General features: G+C 39.1%; 1 protein-coding gene across 1 annotated transcript; it reads left to right on the forward strand.

Annotated features, from left to right (window-relative positions):
• Positions 1-317: 317 nt before the first annotated feature.
• thoc1 (THO complex 1) lies at positions 318-20,729 on the forward strand. Its single transcript, XM_007900921.2, is given in 22 exon segments — positions 318-375; positions 2,495-2,568; positions 2,729-2,789; positions 3,663-3,729; positions 3,977-4,095; positions 4,873-4,921; positions 6,456-6,551; positions 8,078-8,160; positions 8,254-8,327; positions 9,523-9,631; positions 10,173-10,307; positions 11,673-11,773; positions 12,494-12,560; positions 12,918-12,968; positions 13,197-13,267; positions 14,386-14,481; positions 15,682-15,747; positions 16,220-16,303; positions 16,400-16,547; positions 17,079-17,163; positions 20,042-20,140; positions 20,143-20,729. Coding segments are annotated over 22 exon segments (1,974 nt in total). The 5' UTR covers positions 318-327; the 3' UTR covers positions 20,334-20,729.
• Positions 20,730-22,305: the final 1,576 nt, after the last annotated feature.

Raw genomic sequence — 22,305 nt, forward strand, 5'->3', positions numbered from 1 at the left:
AAAAGCGCTATATCAAAATGCAAGGATTATTATTATGATTATTATTATAGTGCAACAACGGGCAAGTGCCGGTTTGAGCCCCGCGCTCCGGTGGATGGTAAGTGCAGGGAAACGCCCCGTGAGGTTCCAGGTGGGGCACCACAGCCTCTCCGCACGAAGCCTCCTCCCTCCTGCGTGCGCAGCTCTGGCCGCCAGTCACCCCTCCCCCACCCCTCCCCCCGTGTCACTGAGGGCCGAGCACCTCCTCTCCGGCACCAGCTGGGGGCGCTGTGACCCGGGCTCCCGGCTCCCGGCGCCGCGCATTGCCTCGCGGCACTTCCGGCCAAGATGTCGCCCGGTCTGTTCCAGTTCAACGAGGCCCGGGAGAAATTCGCGGTGAGGCGCCTTCAGCCGCGGGTTTAAAGAGTCAGGGTGTCATGGCGGGGCCTCTCGAGCGGGGGGGGGTGGTGGTGGAGGAGGAGGAGGAGGGGGGGTCTGTGGGCTGTGACTGGGGCGGTGGTGAGCGGTGGGGATGGTTGTAAAATGGTGGAGGAGGGACTCTCAATCACACAGTGAGTTACCAGCCTCCATTATCTAATGGTTAGTCCCATTTCAGCGCCTCCGGACGTCCTCCTGACGTGAAAGGCGCTTTATAAATGGAATCTTGTTGTTGTTGTTGTTGTGGTTAGTGTTTTTCTCCCCCCCCCCCCCCCCCCCCCGTTTCAAAATAAAGTGGCCGATACCCAAATACCAAACGCGAGGATTATTATTATGATCATCGGCGGCGGCGTCGGCGTCGCAATCCTTGCATTTTGGTAAAGAGCCTTTATCGTGTATTCGAGACGCCCCAAAGCGCTCCCCGCAACATGATGCGAAGTGAGTTGACCGTATATCTTCGTGGGCGAATTACTGTCGTGTTGTGAACCCGCCTCGCCACGAAGCTGCTGGTGCACAGCTCCGTGGAGGCCCCGCCGGTGAAATTAAACGGTTTTCGCACCTGATCGCGTCCCATCACCGGTGGACAGGCTTTCAGATATTCTGCCCCCACTCTCTGGAACTCCATCCTGGAGTCTCTCCGTCTTGTCCCCTCCCTTCTTGTTCAAGGCTCGTTTCAAGATGTGTCCACTGACTGCTTTCGGTCATCTTTACCTTCCCCACCTTCTATGCCCTGAACCCACAACCTGTTGATTCAGAAGCGAGAATGCTACTGCTGAGCCAGGCTGACACAAGTTGATGTTACAGTTGTCTTGTACAATCAGCAGTGTGATGCGCTTTGAGATACCCTCTTAGCATGAAAGGTGCCATATAAATCGTATAGAAGAATGAGAATTGATTGCAGAAACTAGGAAAAATTTATGATGGGGAAAGATTAGTGGAGATGTTATTAATCCTTCTGAATACTAAAGTGCATAGATGAGCCAGACGAAAATACCAGTTACAATATCCTGCTGTGTCACGGCCCTAAACTCAGAAGGAAGTTTGAGTATGCAGTTTAGATTTAAACCTTTTTTTTTAAAACAACCATTAGTAAATGTTGGTGTTATTTTGTCAATATTGCTGAGGTGAGGGGGTACTGTACTATAAATTTATATCTTAAGTCTTGAGTACATTTCATGGAAGAAATATATTGAAGGCAGTTAAAGTGAAGTTTTAATTGAGCAGTTTGTACACATCCTAATGTTGAGGTATGTTTGAAACTTGTAATTTATTTTGAATGTAGATGATACAATTATGGATAAAACGTTTATGGAAAATAATCTGCCTAGTCGCCCAAATGTTTAATTGATTTTTAAATTCACATTTAAGGTTTGTACAGCCTATTTCTGTGCCAGCATGTTGTACAGGGGTAGTTACATCAAACATTGCAGTTCTTAAAGTGATAGTCCTGATTGGAAACATTATCTGTAGTTGGCACAAGTTGTTAATAGCATGCAGAAGTTAAAATAATAATCCTTGCATTTGATACAGTGTCTTATCACCTTTTTGCGATGTCTCAAAGCATTTCATAGGATACATTGTGAAGTGGATTGACTGTGTATTTTGGGGTGAAATGTGGCAGCTCGTTGGTGCACAGCAATGTCCCACAAATAGCCATGAAATAAATAACCAATTTTATTTGGAGGATTGTTGGCCAAGACACTGAAAGAAACTCCCTTCTCTTTTCAAATAGTTCTATAGGATCTTTAACATCCACCTGAAGAGGCAGACAGGAGCTCAGTTTAACATTTCATCTGAAGTACGGCATCTGAGGCAATGCCACGCACCCCCCCCCCCCCAGCACTGCATTGGAATGTCATCTTAGATGATGTGATTTCAAGTCCCGACATGGGGCCTGAACCCACAACCTTCTGGCTCAGAGATGAGAATGCTACCACTGAGCCAGACGGACATGAGTTGGTGTTGCTTTACACTGCGAATTAAGGGATTCATAATAGTCTGGGAAAGCAATGTTTCAAACCGCATGAAGTATTGTTTAGGAATGCTACTTCCTCTAATTATATTTTTGGTCCATTAGAATTACACAAAAGAGGCCTTGACCAGCAACGATATCAAGCCCTTAATACTTGTCTTCAGCCAGCTGAGCGGAGGGTAAGTCATTGATTGAAATAATGTACTGGTGAGTACATGTAAAATTATTTGAAGTTAACCAAAAAAAGTTCACTATGCTGTAACTTTGGCTTGTATATGACAACCACAGGGTGAAGTTTTCTTTAATTCAATAATCTGTTCTTTCTGTGTTTCATTACAGTGAAACAGAAAAGAAGACAACATTAGATCAGGCTTTCAGAGGTATTCTTGAAGAAAAAATAGTAAGTGTCAGTGGAATTCTGTTTTTTACTATTATACGAAATGAGATGAGAATGATTGGTATTTAAATGGGGGAAGAAACTGACAGTGAAAATGCCTTTATAAATTTGCATTTGTGATTGGCATGTCCCAGCGCCCTGGGATATCTTTCCAATGTGAAGAGCGCTATATAAGTGTAGTTTGTTGTTGTGCTTGAAAGTATTGCCATCCCAGACACAGCATCTCCTAGAACAGAGCAAAAGGTTTGGGTTGAAATTCTTTTTTTAAGGAAGATTTAAAATTGATGGATGTTGATTTGTTTCTTCATTTATTATCTTTGAAAATGCAGGACATTTTTTTTCTTAAAAAAGAGGTGAGCATATGTTCTAGCACTTTTATTGAAAATTGTTTTCAGAATGCATGACGATTTCCTGATGCTGGTTTCCGATGAAAGCATTTATTTGTACAATGAGTCTCCTTTTTTGGTTTGATATATTTTGAATTATGCTCTTATTTTCTGCTGGCTGGGTGCTTGTCATGAGTGAAATGAAAAGTGTGCATCTGTGTAGTGTTTGGAGGGAAAAGGTCCTTTGTGCTGAATTCCACCATTGTTCGTACTGGTGTGTCTGTTGCTCCTTATTGCAATATATATGGTTTAAACTACAGGCGGATAGAAGCAACTCTTCCGAAGTGAAAGGCACTATACAAATGCAATTTTGTTGTTATTGTCTAGACTCTTCCTTGACAGAACATTTTAAAGGTAGTCTCCAGTACATTATAATAAAGGTGTTTCTCAGATTTCCTGTATTGTAGATTTCCTAAGACATTCCAAAGTGATACAAAATGTTCTATATGGGCTTTACTAGCTGTGTAATCATATTTTCTTCTTCATACAGTTAGACCGAGGGAACTGTGAAGATTTCTTGTCCGTTATTTCTCTTAGCATCAGCGGAGTTACAGAAGGTAACTGCATCTTCAAATCTTTTTTTCTAAATGAGTGAATGTTTAAATGAGCCATACAATACCAAAGTTACTTTCACATTGGTGAAGCGGATGATTTGGTGACCCTTGCTGGGTTGGGAGAAGAGGAGAGGCCAATGTGAATAATCTGACTTACAGATAGTTAGCGTGTGGATACATAACACTACTGTAATGGAGAGAATAAAGTAAACTTTTTGTCACTAAGAAATGTGTTTTTGTGCCTTTGTAGGTGTTTGCTCTGCTACCACACCCTTTATACTGCTTGGCGATGTCTTAGATTGTCTTCCTCTTGACCAGTGTGACAAAATATTCACCTTTGTTGAAAAAAATGTTGGAACTTGGAAATCTGTAAGTAATACTCATAATAAAATAACTGCTGTGACCAGTCCTAGTAAACCTATGCTGTACTCTTTCCATCACTGCTATATCCTTCTTGTAGTGTGCAACCAGAATTAGGCAAGTACACAAAAATGCGGTCTAATCAAGGTTTTGTATAAATTCAATATTACCTCCTCACTTTCATATCTATCTCTGTGGATATTAATCCACATATATATTGGCATATATATTATTCAGGTTAAACTCTTGATAACTCATCACTCCAAGGGGCAATGGCTCAATGACAAGTTACCTGGAATGGCGAGTTAGGCATATGTGTAAATACATAAATGAATACCGTCGGGATATTGACAGCATGATGACTTAAGTGGTAGTGACAAGTTAAGTCAGCATTGAGTTATCAGGAGTTTACTGTTTTTTGTTGATGGTTAGTTAGCACAAATTTGGCCAGTGTTTGTCTGTTGTGTAACCCTAACAGTAAGCCTATCTTTCTGGGCTTCGTATTTCATGTTAGAGAGAGAAAATGATAAATCAGTTGAGTAACAAAAAACTTTTGTTTAAAAAAAATCCAAATAGCATTGTGATAGATTTTAAAATTATTTACAAATTATCAAAAAAACATTGTAATGTTTTAAAATTATTTTAAAAAAATGAAAAAAAGCATTAGTATGTCAGGCTAGCTCAGTTATGGGTTATGGTTCAGAAGGTTATCGGTTCAATCCCTTTATAAACACACACTCAGAGATGATAGTATGAACTGGCAGATTATTATATTTTTTCTTTCAGGCTTCTTTCTACTCTGCCGGTAAAAACTACTTGTTAAGAATGTGTAACGGTAAGTGACAATAAGTTTACTGCCCTAATCATTTATAAATTAATTGCAGAATAAAACATTAAAACTCTGGACAACAATATAGTGACTCAGGACACATGAATTTAATGTTTACCTGCTCCATTTTAATTTAATTTTCTGCTGCTTAGGCTGACTTTCCAAGAGAGTGCTGGGCATGTGCTGCATGAGCTGAATGAGGCACACATGGGTAAAACAACACGGGCAAGACAAAAGCCATCTCTCTTGGCTTCTGCCACAATCTTCTCACTTCCAACTTTGATCTCCTCAACCTCTTGCCCTCTCCGAACCAGAACACATCCTATGGGATCCAGTTTGATCCTCAGGTTTCCTTTCTCTCTCCCTGCATAAGACTCCTTTTCACCAGTTCATTTGGACCTTAAGGATCTCATGACACTACTCAGAATGAGATGGGTGTTTCAACCAATATCCTGGCCAAACAATGGTCATTCACTTCATGGCTGTTTGTGCATTGCTGTGCGCAAATTACCTGCCACATTAATCTACAAAATACACAGTCCCTACAACACTTCTGACAATGCGTCTCTACCACAGCACTGCATTAGAGTGTCAAGACTGAGTTCAAAGTTCTAAAGTGAAGCTTGTAATAATACTAATCCTTACATTTGGTACAGTGCCTTTTGTGTCCGGACGTTTTGTAAGTCCTTCACGGGATATACTGCAAAATGCAGTGGCTATGTGGTTGTGCGAATGTGGTTTATGTGCGAATGTGGTAGTCAGGATACCTCATGTCCTGGGGGACCTTGAGGTCTCAATGCCTAACCCTGCCTGGGGGACCTTGAGTCCAGAAAGTTTGGCTTAGTTGATGTAAAAGCTCTTTAAAGAGCCTCAATAATGTGCCTCGATTGTGCTTGGACCGTTCTAAATTATCCAGAACTTAATTCATGAGCGACTGAGCAATTGTGTGTTCATACTCAATCAATCCATGGAAAATGTGTAAGGTTGCTCAAAGCAAGTTTGTTTTGGTTAGAGGAGACTTGTACCCCATTGTTTGGATAGAATTCAAATTCATATCCCAGAGGTGAAGCATGTTATTCTTAAGGTAATCTGCAGTCTTTAATGTCATTTTGTTTTCAAATTTGACCTGTTATAAATTAATTGATCTGCCAAAAACTTTATATATTAACAGGTTATATGTATATTTTATAAATATATAATATATAATATATACAGTGGAGGTGGGTGGTTGCTTTTTAAACTAATATTTTCTGTGCTCCTCCAGATTTCTTGAAGTTGAGCACCAATTATGGTCAAGCAGATAGGTCCGCAACCTGTTCTCGGGCTTAACAGTTACTGCAAGGCTCAAGCAAAGCTTAGTGACCATCCTCACTGCTTGATAAGTCCGTGGTGGCACGGATAAAATGGGGCATCTAGGAATTGTGAGAGATTAAGGAGCAAACTTACATCCAAGTACCCACAATGAAGTACATTAAATGCACTGCCAGTGCTCCTTGGGCACTGATAATGCATTTTTTTCATCAACTGTAATCCTTTACAGATCTTTTAAGAAGACTCTCCAAGTCACAGAATACTGTTTTCTGCGGACGAATTCAGCTCTTTTTGGCTAGGCTGTTTCCTTTATCGGAAAAATCAGGTGAGTAATCAATTTTATTTGTTAAGGTATTTTCACTTCTGTGACATTCTACTATGAGTGAGTCAAATATTCTTTACATTAATGTGGCAGTCTAATAATTATTCAGCTACAAGTGTGTTACTCCTTATCAATGGCAAACTTTATATTGTACCCACCACATAGAAGAGCGTCTCCAACCACTTGACAATAACTGGGTCGGAAGTTGAGCAGGGAGAGGTGACCCAAATGTGAGGTTGAAGAGGTAGATTTTAAGCCGGATAGAGAGGAACGAGACAGAGGGATAAAGGGGGAAGTTCCACAAGTTCACTGTTACTGAAAGGGTTGGCCCCAGTGATGGCACAAAGAAAGTGCAGCAGGTCCTAGTTATCCAAGCAGAGAAGTGGAGTAGGAGAAGACCTCAGAGGTAGGGAGGGGGTAGGGTATGAAGGTATTTATAGGTGAGGGTGAGGACCCTCAAAGTAGGGCCGACTCAGTGTGCTGTGCTTAATTTCAAAGTCATTGTTGCAATTTGTGTGTGTGTATATCTACAACAACAAGTTGACTAGCTTAAAAACAAAAAATGCTTTTATTAAGAGTTTAACCAAATGTTATGAATGATTTCAGCTCACATACACGTTGTCCTTTACAAAGGAACATTTTTTTTAATATGAAAATAATACATCTCACTGAAAAAGGATATCTAAAGTACTTTATCTGGAAATTGTGATTAAAATCGTAGTTGATATTTTCACTTTTGAATTAATTACCATTATAAAATGACTAGTCAGAATGTAAGTTTCCCATTGTGGAGACTAAATTGCTTTGGTTTTGCACTGTTAAAATGGAGTGAGATCATAGAAGTTTACAGTACGTTAACCAGCCCATTTGGAACATTCAGCCTACTTTGTTTTTTCTGCACGAGAACTCCGGGTCACCAGCGATAGCACTGGTTCAGGCAGAATCCACATTCGCCTTCAAAAGGAAACAGAGAGGAAAGAGCTCTGAGACACTGCCCTGGTGAAGAGAACTATAATAAATGCAAATTGTTATTGTTGGAACGAGACAAGTATCTTAAAAAGATTCTGCAACAGTATGAGGAAAGGGCGAGTAAATCGGACTGAAAGGGCTGCTCTTGAGGCAGTCGGCACAGACACGATGTACTGAATGTCATTTTTATGTGCTGTAAATTTCTATGGTTCTATATATTTTACTCTTAAAATCCCAGACCCTTTAATCGATTCTGATTATAATTGTATAATTGATATTGATTCGTTAATTGCCACAAATATATCAGTAAAAAATTAATTAATTTGAATTATATTCTTTGTATTTTTATTCGTTATTTATTCAAGTTATTTTGAGCAAGACGATATTTTGATAGGCATGTCTTAGAATTCTTGTAAGGATTGTAGAGAATTTGTGTCCATAAATTGTATTCCCAAATACAAACAAATTGCATTCTGCAATTTAATGCCGCTTTGAACTCCTATTGATTATGAATACCTTATGTGTATCTTTTGACCGCTGATCTGTGTGCTTGATTGCAGGGCTTAATTTACAAAGCCAATTTAACTTGGAGAATGTGACTGTGTTTAATACGAGTGAACAGGAGAGCACGCTAGGATTGAAGGTGGGTTATCAACTAGGGTGGAAAACACCTATTCCAATTCAGAACCGCATCATAATATGTGGGGTTTATAATGTTGCCTTTTGGAAATTGCAGCAAATGGAAGTTGCAGAAGATGGAATGGAAGTTGAAGAAGGAGAAATGGGTGATGAGGAGCCTGCAACAACATGGTAAGGATCTTAGAACATTTCACAAGAAGTTTTCTTTCTTAGTGTGCAAATCTTCACTTATTTGACAACTAAATTGGCATCCAGTTGTTGAGTCTGGTGGAGAGATTCTGTTGCAGGCCTCAGAATTTTGAAACGTAGAGGTTCTCCATTATAACGTGATATAGTTGGTGTCCATAAAATTTCAAATAGAGTTATAATGTGGCCTGATCGCCGGTCAAAGCTTCTGCATTCATTATGCATGCTGTAAACAACCAACCAGCTGTAATAGCAAGCTTTGCGGTTTTAGTTGGTTAGACTCCAGCAGTACCCAACCCACCCTCAGTAGTCCCCAGCCCTTGTCAACAGCTGACTTCTGGGTCATTGGGTTATTACTGATGCCACTGCAGCACACAAAGTGACAGCAGGAACCTGATAACATAGACGTTGTCCCATTTTTGTTGTGTGCAAGAAACCAGCGAGAGTTTTGAAGTGGGACAATGCAATTTGAAGTAATGGGTCAGCGCTCTGGGTGCAATTTGGATTTGTGCTTTAACTAAATGCACATTGTAAGGGGGATCTACTGTCCGAAGTACCTTCTACAGTACAGTTTTTTATAACTACTTTCTCCACTGATTTCTTTTTCACCCTTCTTGAAGCCTTCTTTTAATCTGAGTACATCCCTTATTTTACTCCAGGATGGCCTCCTGTGTATATTACTCCTCCCATCACTTCTACGATAATGATTTGACTCTAACCTTGTATAACTGGATTTCTGTCCATTGTGTGTACAAACATGCATTTGATTTATTGTAATTAGTTAAGAAAAGACAACCATGTGCATGTTGATATTGGCTTCCAAAGACGGTCTACTTTCAGCACTGAGAGAAACAATCTTATGCTACTCATCTCTTCAGGATAAATGTCAATTGTGTAACTTGATAGTAGCGTGTTTCATGTCAGGAGGGCATCGTAAAATGCTTTGCAGGAATTACTGTAAAGTGTAGTAACTGCATATTTTGTAGGCAAGTGTGAACATTATGATCTGTTCTCCATTTATGTTATGAGAAACATTAAGACCTCTATAACAGTGGGGTTTTTGGGGAGGGAGGTTTGGAAGGGTGCGCATGGAATGATATAAATGCCACAATATTTAGTTTGTGTCGGATAATTTTGAGTTATTTGTTTTACTTAAATATCTCCTTGTTTTCATAAACAGCTCTGTGCCCATTGATTATAACTTATATCGAAAGTTTTGGTCACTCCAAGACTTTTTCAGAAACCCACTACAATGCTATGAGAAGATTACTTGGAAGACATTTCTGAAGGTAAAATTGCACTCATTAATATTATGACTATCTTCAGCTTACCTTTATTTAAATTTAATTGAAACAAATTCATTCTTGCGACTAGTATTGAGCATTGTTATAAGTTCCCATTTTTTGGTTTGCAAGGCATCATCATGGACAGTGATTATCTATTACATGATCTTCACTAATATTGCTATGGATTGGCCACCACACAAATATTTTCTTTCCTACATATTGCTACAGATAATTGCCGGCTGACACATCACCAAATCATTTAGACAACAGCTTTGGGCCTCTTATTTTAATTGTCCTATAATTTGGAATGAGGAATAGATTTGATTGAATTACTAGGCCACGTGAAAAAAGGAATGTAATCAATTGATCATGGGCATGAATGATTGTTGGATTATTGGAAACTGCTTAAAGGTTCTGTTCATTTATGTAATATTAGCTTTTAGTGAGTCTGCATAATAGATTAGTGTTTTTAATTGTTAGTGGAATTTTAATGTCATTCAATGGGACTTTCTTTTCACTCCTACTGTGCAAATTTTTTTTACAGTATTCAGATGAAGTGCTGGATGTTTTCAGAAGCTACAAACTTGATGATATGCAGGCTTCCAAAAGGAAACAGGATGAGTTCAAACCCCAAAAAGATGCACACGTATACTTTGCTAAATTCCTCACCAGTGAGAAGGTAACTTTTATTTTCTCTCAAAACAAAATCCTTTGCTATGCTATCCACTTATATCGTCAAGTGGTTAGTGGGTTGGAAGTGAAATTTTCTATAGTAAACAAGTGAAGGTATGTGGTATGCCTGTGTATTCTGATGAATTTTTTTATTGTATCCTTGTCTTAAAATGCCGAGAAAGTGTTGGATAACTTCTTAAAAATGTCTTTCAAGTTTCACATTACTGTGAATCTTGAGTTACCATGCCTTGTATTAAGTATCAAGCTGTCCTTTGTGTGGGTCTTTGTTTCTTTGATAATGGAACAATTATTGCCAACCGTTGAGTCCTGTAGCTTAATGGTTAGAACACTTGCCTCGCAAGCAAGAGGACCTAGGTTCAATTCCCAGCAGGGCAAAACATTGGACAAGTTTCCTTACTCCACACGCCTCTGTTCACCTAGCAGTAGATAGGAACCCAGTTGTTAGTTCATTGGCGGATCATTTTCTGGGAGTAATAATCCCTTAAAAAATTTTTTAAATAGTAATGATTTGGTCACTCAATCTACGCCTGTTTGTGGGACACTGCTGTGCGCAAGTGGCTGTGTTTTCACCCACAAAATATACAGTCAAATCACTTCATAGTATACTCTGAAGTGCTTTGAGATGTCCAGTTGCTAGGCTGTATTAAAAGGGCTGTATTGATTTGAAATAGTGGGGTAATCCTGCCACTGTATAAATCACTGGTGCGACTGCACTGTGTGCAGACTGAACTGTCACGGTCACCGCAATATAAAAAGGATATTGCAGCAATTGAGGATACAGAGGAGGGCAATCAAAATGATTGAAGGGATGGAAGGACTGGACTACGAAGAGTGATTAGATAAACTGGGCATGTTCACAATGGAGAAGAGAAGGTTGAGGGGCAAGATGATTACAGTCTCTTACGATGCTAAAGGGGTTAGATAATGTTGACCATGATATGCTGTTTTATCTTGAACTGAAGAGTGGAACCAAAGGACATGGCCTGCGATTAAAGGGAGGTAAATTCAGAACAAATCTGCAGAAACACTACTTCAGTGAGCGAGTAGTAAACTTATAGAACAGGCTCCCTAGGGAGACAGTGGATGCAGAAAATGTCATTTGTTTCAAGAACAAATTAGATAGATTTTGACTAGAAAATAATATCTCAGGATATATATAGTTTAGGACACTACATAACAAGCGACTGCCAGGATGGTGGAAGGCAAACTAGATGGACCTTGGTCTTTCTCCTAGCAAATGTTCTTATGTCTCAAAGACGTGATAAAGTGCTATATCAAATGTAAGGATTATTATTAATATATACTTTATCACTGTACTTATATCTCTCACTTTACTTTTGTTTACTCCTAGCTGATGGATCTACAACTAAATGACAGCAACTTTAGACGGCATATCCTCTTACAATACTTAATATTGTTTCAGTACCTGAAAGGCCAAGTCAAATTTAAAAGGTAAACCTGCTTGACATCATTGTTACATACGTTTTAAATTTCTTTCACTGAAACTGAAGTAAAGAGCAAGTGCAGGACACCAGCTAGATTGAAAATCATATAATCAATAGTGAGCAGGTATATGTTTGGTTTTTAATACTCTGATTGTAGGAGGAGCGAAAAATGGAGTGAGGTTAGACAGTTTTGAGGTTATTAGTAGGATAGTGCAAAGAGTTTTTATTTCAACCCAGTGAGTTGGATCAGAACATTATTATTTTATTACTGCCACTTTGGGATGGCAGAGATTTGTTTTTGCTTTTCTTTTCTCCTCCCTCCCAAAGTGATCATCTTACACCAGCAGTTAATAGGTGGTGATTTCTAATGCAATAAGGAGTTTAAGTAGGGACTCCTGGTAACCGGAATGCCTCATTAACTGCAAGAGTTCTGCTCTGAAAGCTGACTTCAGTTTTTCTTCATTGAATTTTTTAACATTAAAAACATTTTTAGAAATAGCTATTTATTAAGCCCCATTATCAACACTTTTTTTAACTTGTTAGAAATTACATCCCTTCTGTAGTTTTTCATTTTTAAAAAAAAGGTTGAATGAGGGAGTGCATTACTTGTTATGAGATGTTATCCTGAGTGAGATATTGCAAAATGTTGATTGGATAGCGTTAAGACAACTATATCATATCTAACAGCTGCAATAAATAAACCATCTATGTTAATCATGTTTTACAGCTCCTACTGTGTATTGACTGATGAACAGACTCTCTGGATTGAGGATACCACCAAAGGAGTTCATCAGGTTGGTGGAGAGTGAAGTTGCAAATTTCACTTTTAATTTTCACTTAAAATCTTTTAAAACACAGCAGACAGTCTGCACAAACCTATATCCCACAAATAGTCATGAATTGAATTATTATTTTCTGTTGCCTGAGTACCTCCAAAATATTTTTCATAACTTTTGGCAAATCATATTTTGGCGAGAGATGCAGAATTAAAAAAGTTAATTTTTAGTATGGTTTGAAAAAGCGATCAGTCTCTGTGTATTTTAATAGTAAACGGCTCTCCAGTCCTGAAAGGTTTAAACAGTTTTGAATGTTTGTACAGAAATGTTGCGATAAAAATATTCCTTTTGAACTGTTTCTCATTCATTATGTAGCTACTGAAAGAGACACCACCTGATGGAGATAAATTTTCATCTATGGTAGAGGTATGTCATGTCTTATTTCTACAGATTTTTAACTTTCAAGTTTGGAACTGTGTTAGCAACAATTTAGAAATGAAGTCTTCATAGCAATATGTAAACTTCCTCTTCAAAAAATGAATGATGATAAAACTATTTTTTAAACACCAGTTTCATTTTGCAGTCGATAAATAGTATTTCTCTTTGTGTTGTTGATACTGCAATATTATCTAAAGTATCCAGACTTGTTTGCAGCATATTCTGCACAGTGAGGAAAACTGGATTGCATGGAAAAATGAAGGTTGTCCAAGCTTTGTCAAAGAAAGGTAATAATTTCCTTTTATTTTTTTCTTTAAGTTTCCCAAATTCTCTTTTTCCCTCCACCTCCCACCCTATGTATAATGTGTCATTCCTTGATTTAAAGGATGAGAGCAGCTTTCAAGCCTAGAATTACTTATCCTCATCCTACTACTTTCAAAAATAAAAAGTGTTCCTAATTATTGAAACCTTAGGCAAGTTTCCTTATTCCACACACCTCTGGTTACCTAGCAATATGTAGGAACCCGGTTAATCGATTGGCGGATCGTTTTCTGGGGTTAATACTCACTTCAAAAAAAAATAATAATTTGGTCAAAAAAATATATGGTCACTCAATCCAAAACTGTTTTGGGACAGTGGTTTGCCCACAAAATATGCAGTCAATTCACTTTGAATTCATATTCTATGAAGAGCTTTGAAGCGTCTCAATGAGATAAGGTGCTATATCATCTGCAAGACTTATTACTATGCAGATATGCTATAAACAATAATTCCCTACACCAAACCAGCATATTAAATGATGAATAATTGCCTGTAGATATTTTTTGCTTTCATAAAGATTTTCCCTCCCCAAAATTTGGGAAAGATGAGAAGTAAAACCAGTTCAATATATTAAAGAGGATAATTTTTTCTTGATTATCTGTTTTGCAGATTTTTGGTTTGCCAGGCAATGACGATTCAATTAGCTTTTATCTACTAATTAAAAAAATAGTATTTTTAAGGTGAAGGGAACAGAATTGCTCTTGAGAAGCTGGCATCAGAAACATTCGGCTGAATTACCACTTTCTGTGCTGTTTATGCTTCGGTGGAATAATAATCCCTCCAAAACCAAAAACAATAATAAATTGCTCATTTTCAATCTACGACTGTTTGTGGGACATTGCTGTGCGCAATTGGCTGCCGCGTTCGCCCACAAATATACAGTCAATTCACTTTACAGTGTGTTCTGTGAAGCGCTTTGGGACGTCCTCCCGACGTGAAAAGCGCTATATCAAATGCAAGGATTATTATTATTATGTAAAGTGTTTTAATTGGGGGAATAAAACTGCATATGATTAAAACTGCTAGGTCTGTCTATCACATAGGCTGAGAAATACTCTAAAACATAAATGTTTGCTTTTTAAAGACCATCTGAATCTAAAGTTCCAAAACCAACAAGGAAACGTCCAGCTCCTGAAGACTTCTTTGGAAAGGGACCAAGTAAGAAGATTTTTATGGGAAAGTAAGCACAATTTAAACAATTCCCTAATTTTTGTGCAGAATATATTTGGCTTTAGATGTTTTCCAGTAATATATTGAGGACTGTTTAGGTCCTACACACTCTAAAATGTTGCACATCACCTATACCATGTCAGGAATACAATAGTGTGGAAAGTTAGGAATAATCCTTTTATCGGAGATGCGGCAGGATTTACTGTCCAAGAATCAAGTACAGTAGAAACCCAGTTTGCGGTCACCTCAGTAATCCAGCCACCTCACAATTGTGGGCACATTTTCACGGTATTTTTCGTTGTCAATGTTAAAAGGTAGTCTGTCTGCTTCAGTAAACCTGGCACCTCACTATTCAGGACAGTGGTCATTGATTGCGGCCGCTACAGAGCCTTCCTCCGCTTCAAACGCGGTACAACACCCCCCCCCCCCACCCCAATCAGTACACAGTGTGCTAGGCCTCAGGTTTCTCGCACTGTTTCCTTGACACTGCTACTGGGACGGAGTGGACTCCGGTCGCACACGTGCGGCACGGGGAGTGTTGGGATTGAGAAGTGACGCAACCAGAAAATGTGACAAAGCCTTTATTTTAATGAGATTGCAAAGTATGGTTTTTGAATGTTCATCACCCTTGGCCATTACCAGTACCCTTAACATTACATTGACTTGAATCACCCGACTTGTTTCAGTAATCAGATCACCTCACTAAATAGGTCACTTTTGCCCAGTCCCTCGAGTGACCGAATTAGTGAGGTTCCACTGTATATGTTAATTCAAAATAAATGAAGAATCCTATCTGTACAACCCTCATTTCAGGCTTGCAGCTTTTCACCAAATGCAAGGAGGTTTTGGACTCCTGGTATCCAGAATTGAGAAGATCCACTTCCTCCCCGCCCACAGCATCCTATTCACAGTCATAAACAACGGCCTCAGGATTTGTGACCAGGGCTCTCTGTCTCTTTATCCTCTATCTCTGCTGCTTTCGACTGATGACCACCCTAGTTTCCTGGTTTCACTTCTTTCCATCCCACTAACTTCACTGTGTCTCATTTACTGCCCTGGCATAGGCTGGAATTGAATATCTTAAAAGACCAAAGGGTGGCATGCTGAATCACAATAGTCTACAATTCACTAGAGGTAGTTTCTTATATTCTGGCAATTTGGCATGTGTAATTTAATGAGTTTTGGTCAAATGTTGCTTTGTTTCCTGCAGCGAAGAGCTTACACGGCTTTGGAACCTCTGTCCTGACAACATGGAGGCCTGCAAGTCTGAGAGCAGGTAGCTTTTTTTTTGAGCAAATAAGATATCTTCAATAAAATGGTGTCATACAAAGGAATTGAGAATTTATGAATTAAGGAGCAATTTTATATCCAATTGAAATAGAGTTAAGACTGCAAAATGATGGGATTTTCTTCCCATTGAATAGGACTGAATTTAAATGCCTTTCGTAGAGCTACAAGTTTACCATGCTAATGCACCGAACAACTGTATAAATGCAAGTTGATATTGTTGAATAGCAAATAGCTGTAATATTTTGCTTTAACCAAGTATGCTGTCCAATAGACTGTCTGAGAACTGACAAAACTCCTCTCATTCGTGACTGCCAGTGAAGATATTTTTTGTTTCCCAGGTATAATTAACCATATGTTGTGTTTTCTTTGTTAATCTCAATTTATTGGGCTTCTGCTTTTAAAATTTTGAGATGAATTCATACAGTGGATTCTGTTGTAATAAATCTTTTGGATTGCAGAGAGTTCATGCCTGCCTTAGAAGAGTTTTTTGAAGATGCTATTGAACAAGCTGACCCGGAGAACATGGTTGAGGAAGAATATAAGTAAGATATTGCGACCTTGTGTACTTGAAGCTCATATCTATGAAATTTTGATGACTTTTGAGACGTACAACCACCTATCTTGTTTCGTTGATGTAGGGTAGTAAATAATTCCAACTATGGCTGGAGAGCATTGCGACTTCTAGCACGAAGAAGCCCTCATTTTTTCCAGCCAACCAATCAGCAGTTCAAGAGCTTGCCCGAGTATTTGGACAACATGGTCATCAAGTTGGCCAAGGAATTACCAGTGAGTACATGTTCATGTCATTCATTTAGTTCTGAAAGATCATCTTCACATTGAATTGCAGGCAGGGAAGCCCACTCACTCAATCACACAAAGGCTGAAAATAATAGCGTTTCTATGACTGGGTAACTGCAAAATGATTTATCAATCTCTTTTGAAAATTTGAGAAATGGGTTAATTTGACCATTTTGAAATATCATTTTTTTTCCCAAATCGACAAATGTATCTCTTTAATCTGGCAGGATGTTTAAAACCACTCGATCAGCAAAACCCAGACAGCTGCCGTATATTCCTCCTGGCCTATAAATCCTGCCAAATTTATACAAATATGTGAAATTTAACAAGAAGATTACATTTGTATAGCGTTAAGGTTAAAGACTTGATAAAATCAATACTTTGTTTTCCCCGTTTCCAGATTCAGTTTATATTTTGAGTCAATAAAGCAATAAAGACTTTTTAAAATTATTGATAAATTACTCTAGAGGTGAATAAATGTGGAAGACCAACAATAAATATGTTGTGACTGGTTTCCAGCCTCCCTCTGAAGAGATAAAGACAGCGGAGGATGAAGATGAAGAAGAAGATAATGACGATCCATTGCTAAAGGAAAGCAATGAAAGTAAGTTTGAATTGCAGTGTTGATAGCTATATAAAAGATTCAGAGCTATCTAATAGTAACATCATTCATCATCACATTATCATGCTGGCAGAACTGGAATCACGTAATGGTAAGGGACATTTGGTTCCGCTTTCCTTCGCAAAGGAAAAGGCAGCGGATACTGTCATGCTCAGAAGTTCATTGTGAAAAAGATTGTCTCAATTGAAAATTGAAACCCCCAAAAATAATGCATATGGAAAGATTCATGCTTCTTTTCTGATGTTGACCTGAATTGATCGCCTAGGTACGAGACTTAAGAGATGGAGGGTGTTGTATCTACAAAGAAGTCAATTCAGAAATCTTAAAGGAAAGCTGCCACAAAGCATATATTTAATGCACAAAATGTCTTCTAGTTCCTGGATCACATTCATTTTGATTTATTTAACCTAACTATAAGTTTCAAAGTGGATGTTTCACCAATTTGATAGCAGCTATTAGCTTGGGAGATGTTTTCAGCAATGTTTTGTCACCATAGGATGATGTCTGGTAACAGACTAGCTGAAATGCATGGGAAATTCTTGAGATTCGTGTGTTTGGATGTTATTTCTCCCAGTAGATTGTTGTAAATTATATATTTTAAACAAAACAAATCCAATTGAGCATTGGGAAGAATTAATGTCATCAATGAGTGTGACCAAGGTTGAATTCTGTCATTTTGAGTACTTCGATCAAATTATTTAACACACAAATTAAGAGTTATAGCAATGATTCTTTATTCCAAACAATTCTGGTGGTTTCTCTTGTCTCACAATGAGCTGAAGACGGATTTTAAAAGGCTGCCATTTTTTAAAAATTGCTTTGCAGAAATAGAAGGTGTACTTGCAATGCTGCCAAACCCATTGTCATTAAATTAATGGTAAACTATTTTATAGTGAGACTAAATTAATGGTGCAATATTTTATAGCGAGACTGCAGATGATGACCTCTGTTCTGATATGACAATCAAAATCACCTATCATTAAGACCATAAACATATAAATAGACAGCTTGTTTTGCATAAGTGATCTGGCTCCTATACAGGTTCGGCACCTAAAAATGACTGTTAAAACTACAGTCCCCTTATGGTTCTGCTAGGAGCTATGTCCCATGAAGAATACCAAACCAATCTATGAATCATGATTTTTTTTTAACCAGATTCACTCCAGAATTTGCACTTCAATGCTACTGAAGGATTGTAAAAATCCATGACCAATTCATTCTAGAAATAGCAGATGTAACTGGAACAGTTGTTACTCTTCTGTTTAACTAATTAAAAATACTTTGAGGAAAATGGGCCCTCCAATGTTGACGTTTCTAGTTTCCCATGTATTTCAGCCAACAACAGCCGGCTGCCTGACATCATCGTCTGGTGACAAAAGGCTGCTAGTGACTTCTCCCCCGCAGTTAATGATTGCTGTCAGGTAGGTGAAAGCATCCACTTTGAAACTTGTTTTGATGAGAGGTTTAAAATGGATTGCTATTAGGATTCGGACATTGTTAGAGGGTACTGTGCATTAAAGAAGTCCACTGGTGCATAAAACGTTTAAATAGTGTAGTTTTTAATGCTTTTGCATTTTAAGTTGAAAATAAGATGAATAGTTTGTTCTCTAGCCCCTTCTCCCTCAATATATTTTGTGGGCTTCGGTCATGAATGGAAGTGAAAAACTATTGTGCTCTCACAAAGCTGGAAATGCACATCACCGGTCGCCAAAATCTGCAAGTGCAATTAGATGAAATGATAGAATAATTTGTAGCTCTGTTTCAAACCCAATTTCCTTTCAAAGTATTTATTATTGTGTCTTAAGTAAAGTACTGAATGAAAATGTTCATGATCAGCTTTCTGTTTTTTTATAGTATCAGCCTTGCAGTTGCTAACATTCCTACCTCTAAGTCAAAATATGGTGTTTGAACCCGTAGACTTGGCTGGCCCTCTAATGCAGTGCTGGGGAGTGCTGCATTGTCGGACATGCCATCCTTTGTTTGAGATGTTAAACTGAGGTCTTGTCTACCTATTCAAGTGGGTATTAAAGATCCCACAGCATTATTTGTAATGAGAAGGGAATTTCCCTGTCAGATTAAAAAGATCACTTCACAGCAGCTTGTGGAACCTTGCTGCGCTCAAATAGGCTGCTGCATTTTCCTTGTAGGTGGAGATTAGAAGAGCCAAAGGACCTTTTTTCACTTCTCATCCAAAGCATTGCACCTCCAACAAGGTGGTGCTCCCCCAGCATTCCTTTGGAGTGTCAGCCTAAACTATATTACTGCTTCAAAGGGCTTCTTGGGATTTTATGGTGATGTGCAGTGGCTGCATTTTGTAGCCAAACACTGAGCTCAAAGCCCGATGTGCGGCTTGAACCCACAACCTTCTGACCCAGAAGTGAGAGTGCTACCAACTGTGCCAAGCTGACACCTGAAATGAGACACTGAAGGGAAAATCATCTAAAAGCTATTCTTGCGTACTGTCCAGTAATCAGTTTTGAAGCAACATTGCAAGGGATCTAGGAGCAGATTGCACTGGTCCTCTGGGACAGAGTTAGTATTCTGATTTGCAGTAAGACCAAGATAGGTAGAGAAATAAATATGTTTTGCATTTAAAAAAGGTAATTGATTTATTGCTCATTCACATTGTATTATTCAAAAAAACTTTAGTTCACCCATTTCATCTATATATACTGTAATAGCTACCAGCAAAGTATGATATCCTTAGAATGATATGCTCCCCTCTTATACTTTATTGTAAAAGAACCAATGGATATGAAATGTAATACTTGGCATGTAAAATGTGTTGCGGTATTACTCACTGTAAGATATCTACTAAATGCCTGTGTGCGATGTTTAATAGTTCTTGTAATGTTTTTAGGTCCTGATATGCAGAATAAGCTTGTAACAGGTGAACAAATAGAACTACTTGCCAACAGCCTTGGAGAAGAGTGGAAAACACTAGCACCACACTTTGAAATGAGGACTCTGACATTCGTGGAATTGAATGTGATAGTGAGGACGTTAAGATGCGAGCTAAGTTGCTACTCGTTGCTTGGCAAGATCGGGAGGGACTGCAGGCTACGGTGGAGAATTGCGTGTCTGCACTGATAAGTGCTGGTTTAAATCAACTTGCAAATATCCTGACAAATGAGATTGAAAATATTAGCTAGTAAATAACAAAACAACTAAATAAGTGCTTGCTTTTTTAAGAAAAACTTAATATTTCAACTGAGCTAAACACCCAGAAAAAAATCAGTTTTTTTAGTTCACCATTTGTTAGCTTGATTTCTTCCTTCATGTTGTCACATCACATTATCTGTCACAAAAAGGTTTTACAGTTGACTTGCCACAATGTTTTTGTCACCATTGAGATTCAAAGCATCTGTTTTTTTGTATTTTTATTGTCACCTGAATAATAAATGAATATTTTTAGATTTGTATTAAATCTGATAAACAGACAGATGTTGCCACTAATGTGGCTGCAAGTCATGGAATGTAAACAGATCTGACTAGTAAATCTGTTGAATGTAATCTGGATTCCTTCCATTATGAAACAATAAGCAAAATGGCCTTTTCTGATCATTGACTGTAAAATAATCTCTTTTGAATGAATAGGCCAAACTTTAAACAGGGAGATTTACTGTGATGCTAAACACGGTTATTTTTTAAAACTGATCCAGTTTTTCAATATTGATTTCCAGCCATTTTTTTCTCCTTCAAATTCCTCAGCTTTCCTTTTTTTAAAAAAAATTCCCCCTCACCTTTCTTCAGTCTCCACACAGTCTGCACCAACCCTAGCTAAGCATTCTGAGTAACTTGTATCCAGCCCATTGACCATTTGCTAGGATATATATGAGAATAGGCAGGGTGTGCCTGCCTAAGGTTAAAAAATCACCTTGTTTAACATCGGCCTCCCCAACTCCTCCTTCCATAGGTTGCAGATCTACCAGAACTCTGCATCCCTTGTCCTCTCCTGCACCAGGCTCTGTGACCCTATCACCCCCATCCTCGCCCAACTCTACTGGCGTCCCATCACAGAGGATATAGTTCAAGATCCTGGTCCTCACCTTCAAAGCCCTCCATGGCCTTGCCCCCACCTCTACAGCCCTACCAACCTGCTCGTTCCTTCCTCTCAGCCGGCCCCGGCCTGCTTCACATCCCCCACCATTGGCAGGCAGGCCTTCTGCCACTCTGCCCCCACCCACTGGAACGCCATCCCAGTCTCTCCACCTCACCCCCTTTCTTACCTCCTTAAATACCCTCCTCTTTGACTGCCTTTGGTCACCCTCCTTCCCACGCACCCCCCGCCCTCCACAATCCCGACCCCAGCTCGGAAACACTGATTGTCCAGCACCTTGGGACATCCTCCCGCCATGGAAGGTGCTATACAAATGTAATTTTGTTGTTGTGTGCCTGTTTTCTTTCCTCCCTGTGAACAAGTGGCTGGCCTGTTTCAGAGCTCCCCAAGACAGTATGGCTGAAATGAAGGACTCTAGTGTTTGGGAATTACAAGAAGTACAAAATTACATTTATAAAGTGCCTTTCAAGGTGGGAGGACATCGCAAAGCGCTGAACAGTCAGGGATTAGGACCAGAGCGGTGGTGGTTGGGATCAGGGAGGGTGGCTGAAGGCAGTCGAAGAGGAGAGCCTTGAAGCATGCCTTGAAAGAGGGAGGGAGGCAAAGGGAATACGGCATGGAGTTCCACAGGGTGGGGGCAGAGAGGTTGAAGGCCCAACTGTTGATGATGAGGCGCGCCAGGCGGGGGACATGGAGCAGGCCGATCCTGCTGAGCAGAGGGAGTGGACAGGTTGATAAGGGCAAGGTCGGCGAGGCCATGGAGGGCCTTGAAGGTGAGTTACAGATTAAAGCTGGATCCTATTGCTTTGAGCCAATCATTTGGCATTTGTGTGCTGCACTGCTACCATACCCCTTTCAACTTTGAATGCTCCAGTACACGTGTATGAAACTTTAATAAAGAAACTTTCATCAAAAAAAGTATTGTGTTTACTTTAAAGCAGGTTGCTGAAAATTGAAGATTAACTAATCTTGAGGCACACCAGATGTATCCTCTAATCCCCCCCCCTACATTCCACAAGATGAATTTTAATTATGTATTTTGTGTCTGCTCATTTGTATCAAAC

This window comes from Callorhinchus milii, unplaced genomic scaffold (genome assembly GCF_018977255.1).
Source record: "Callorhinchus milii isolate IMCB2004 unplaced genomic scaffold, IMCB_Cmil_1.0 Scaffold2, whole genome shotgun sequence".
In the NCBI taxonomy this organism is placed as follows: domain Eukaryota; kingdom Metazoa; phylum Chordata; class Chondrichthyes; order Chimaeriformes; family Callorhinchidae; genus Callorhinchus; species Callorhinchus milii.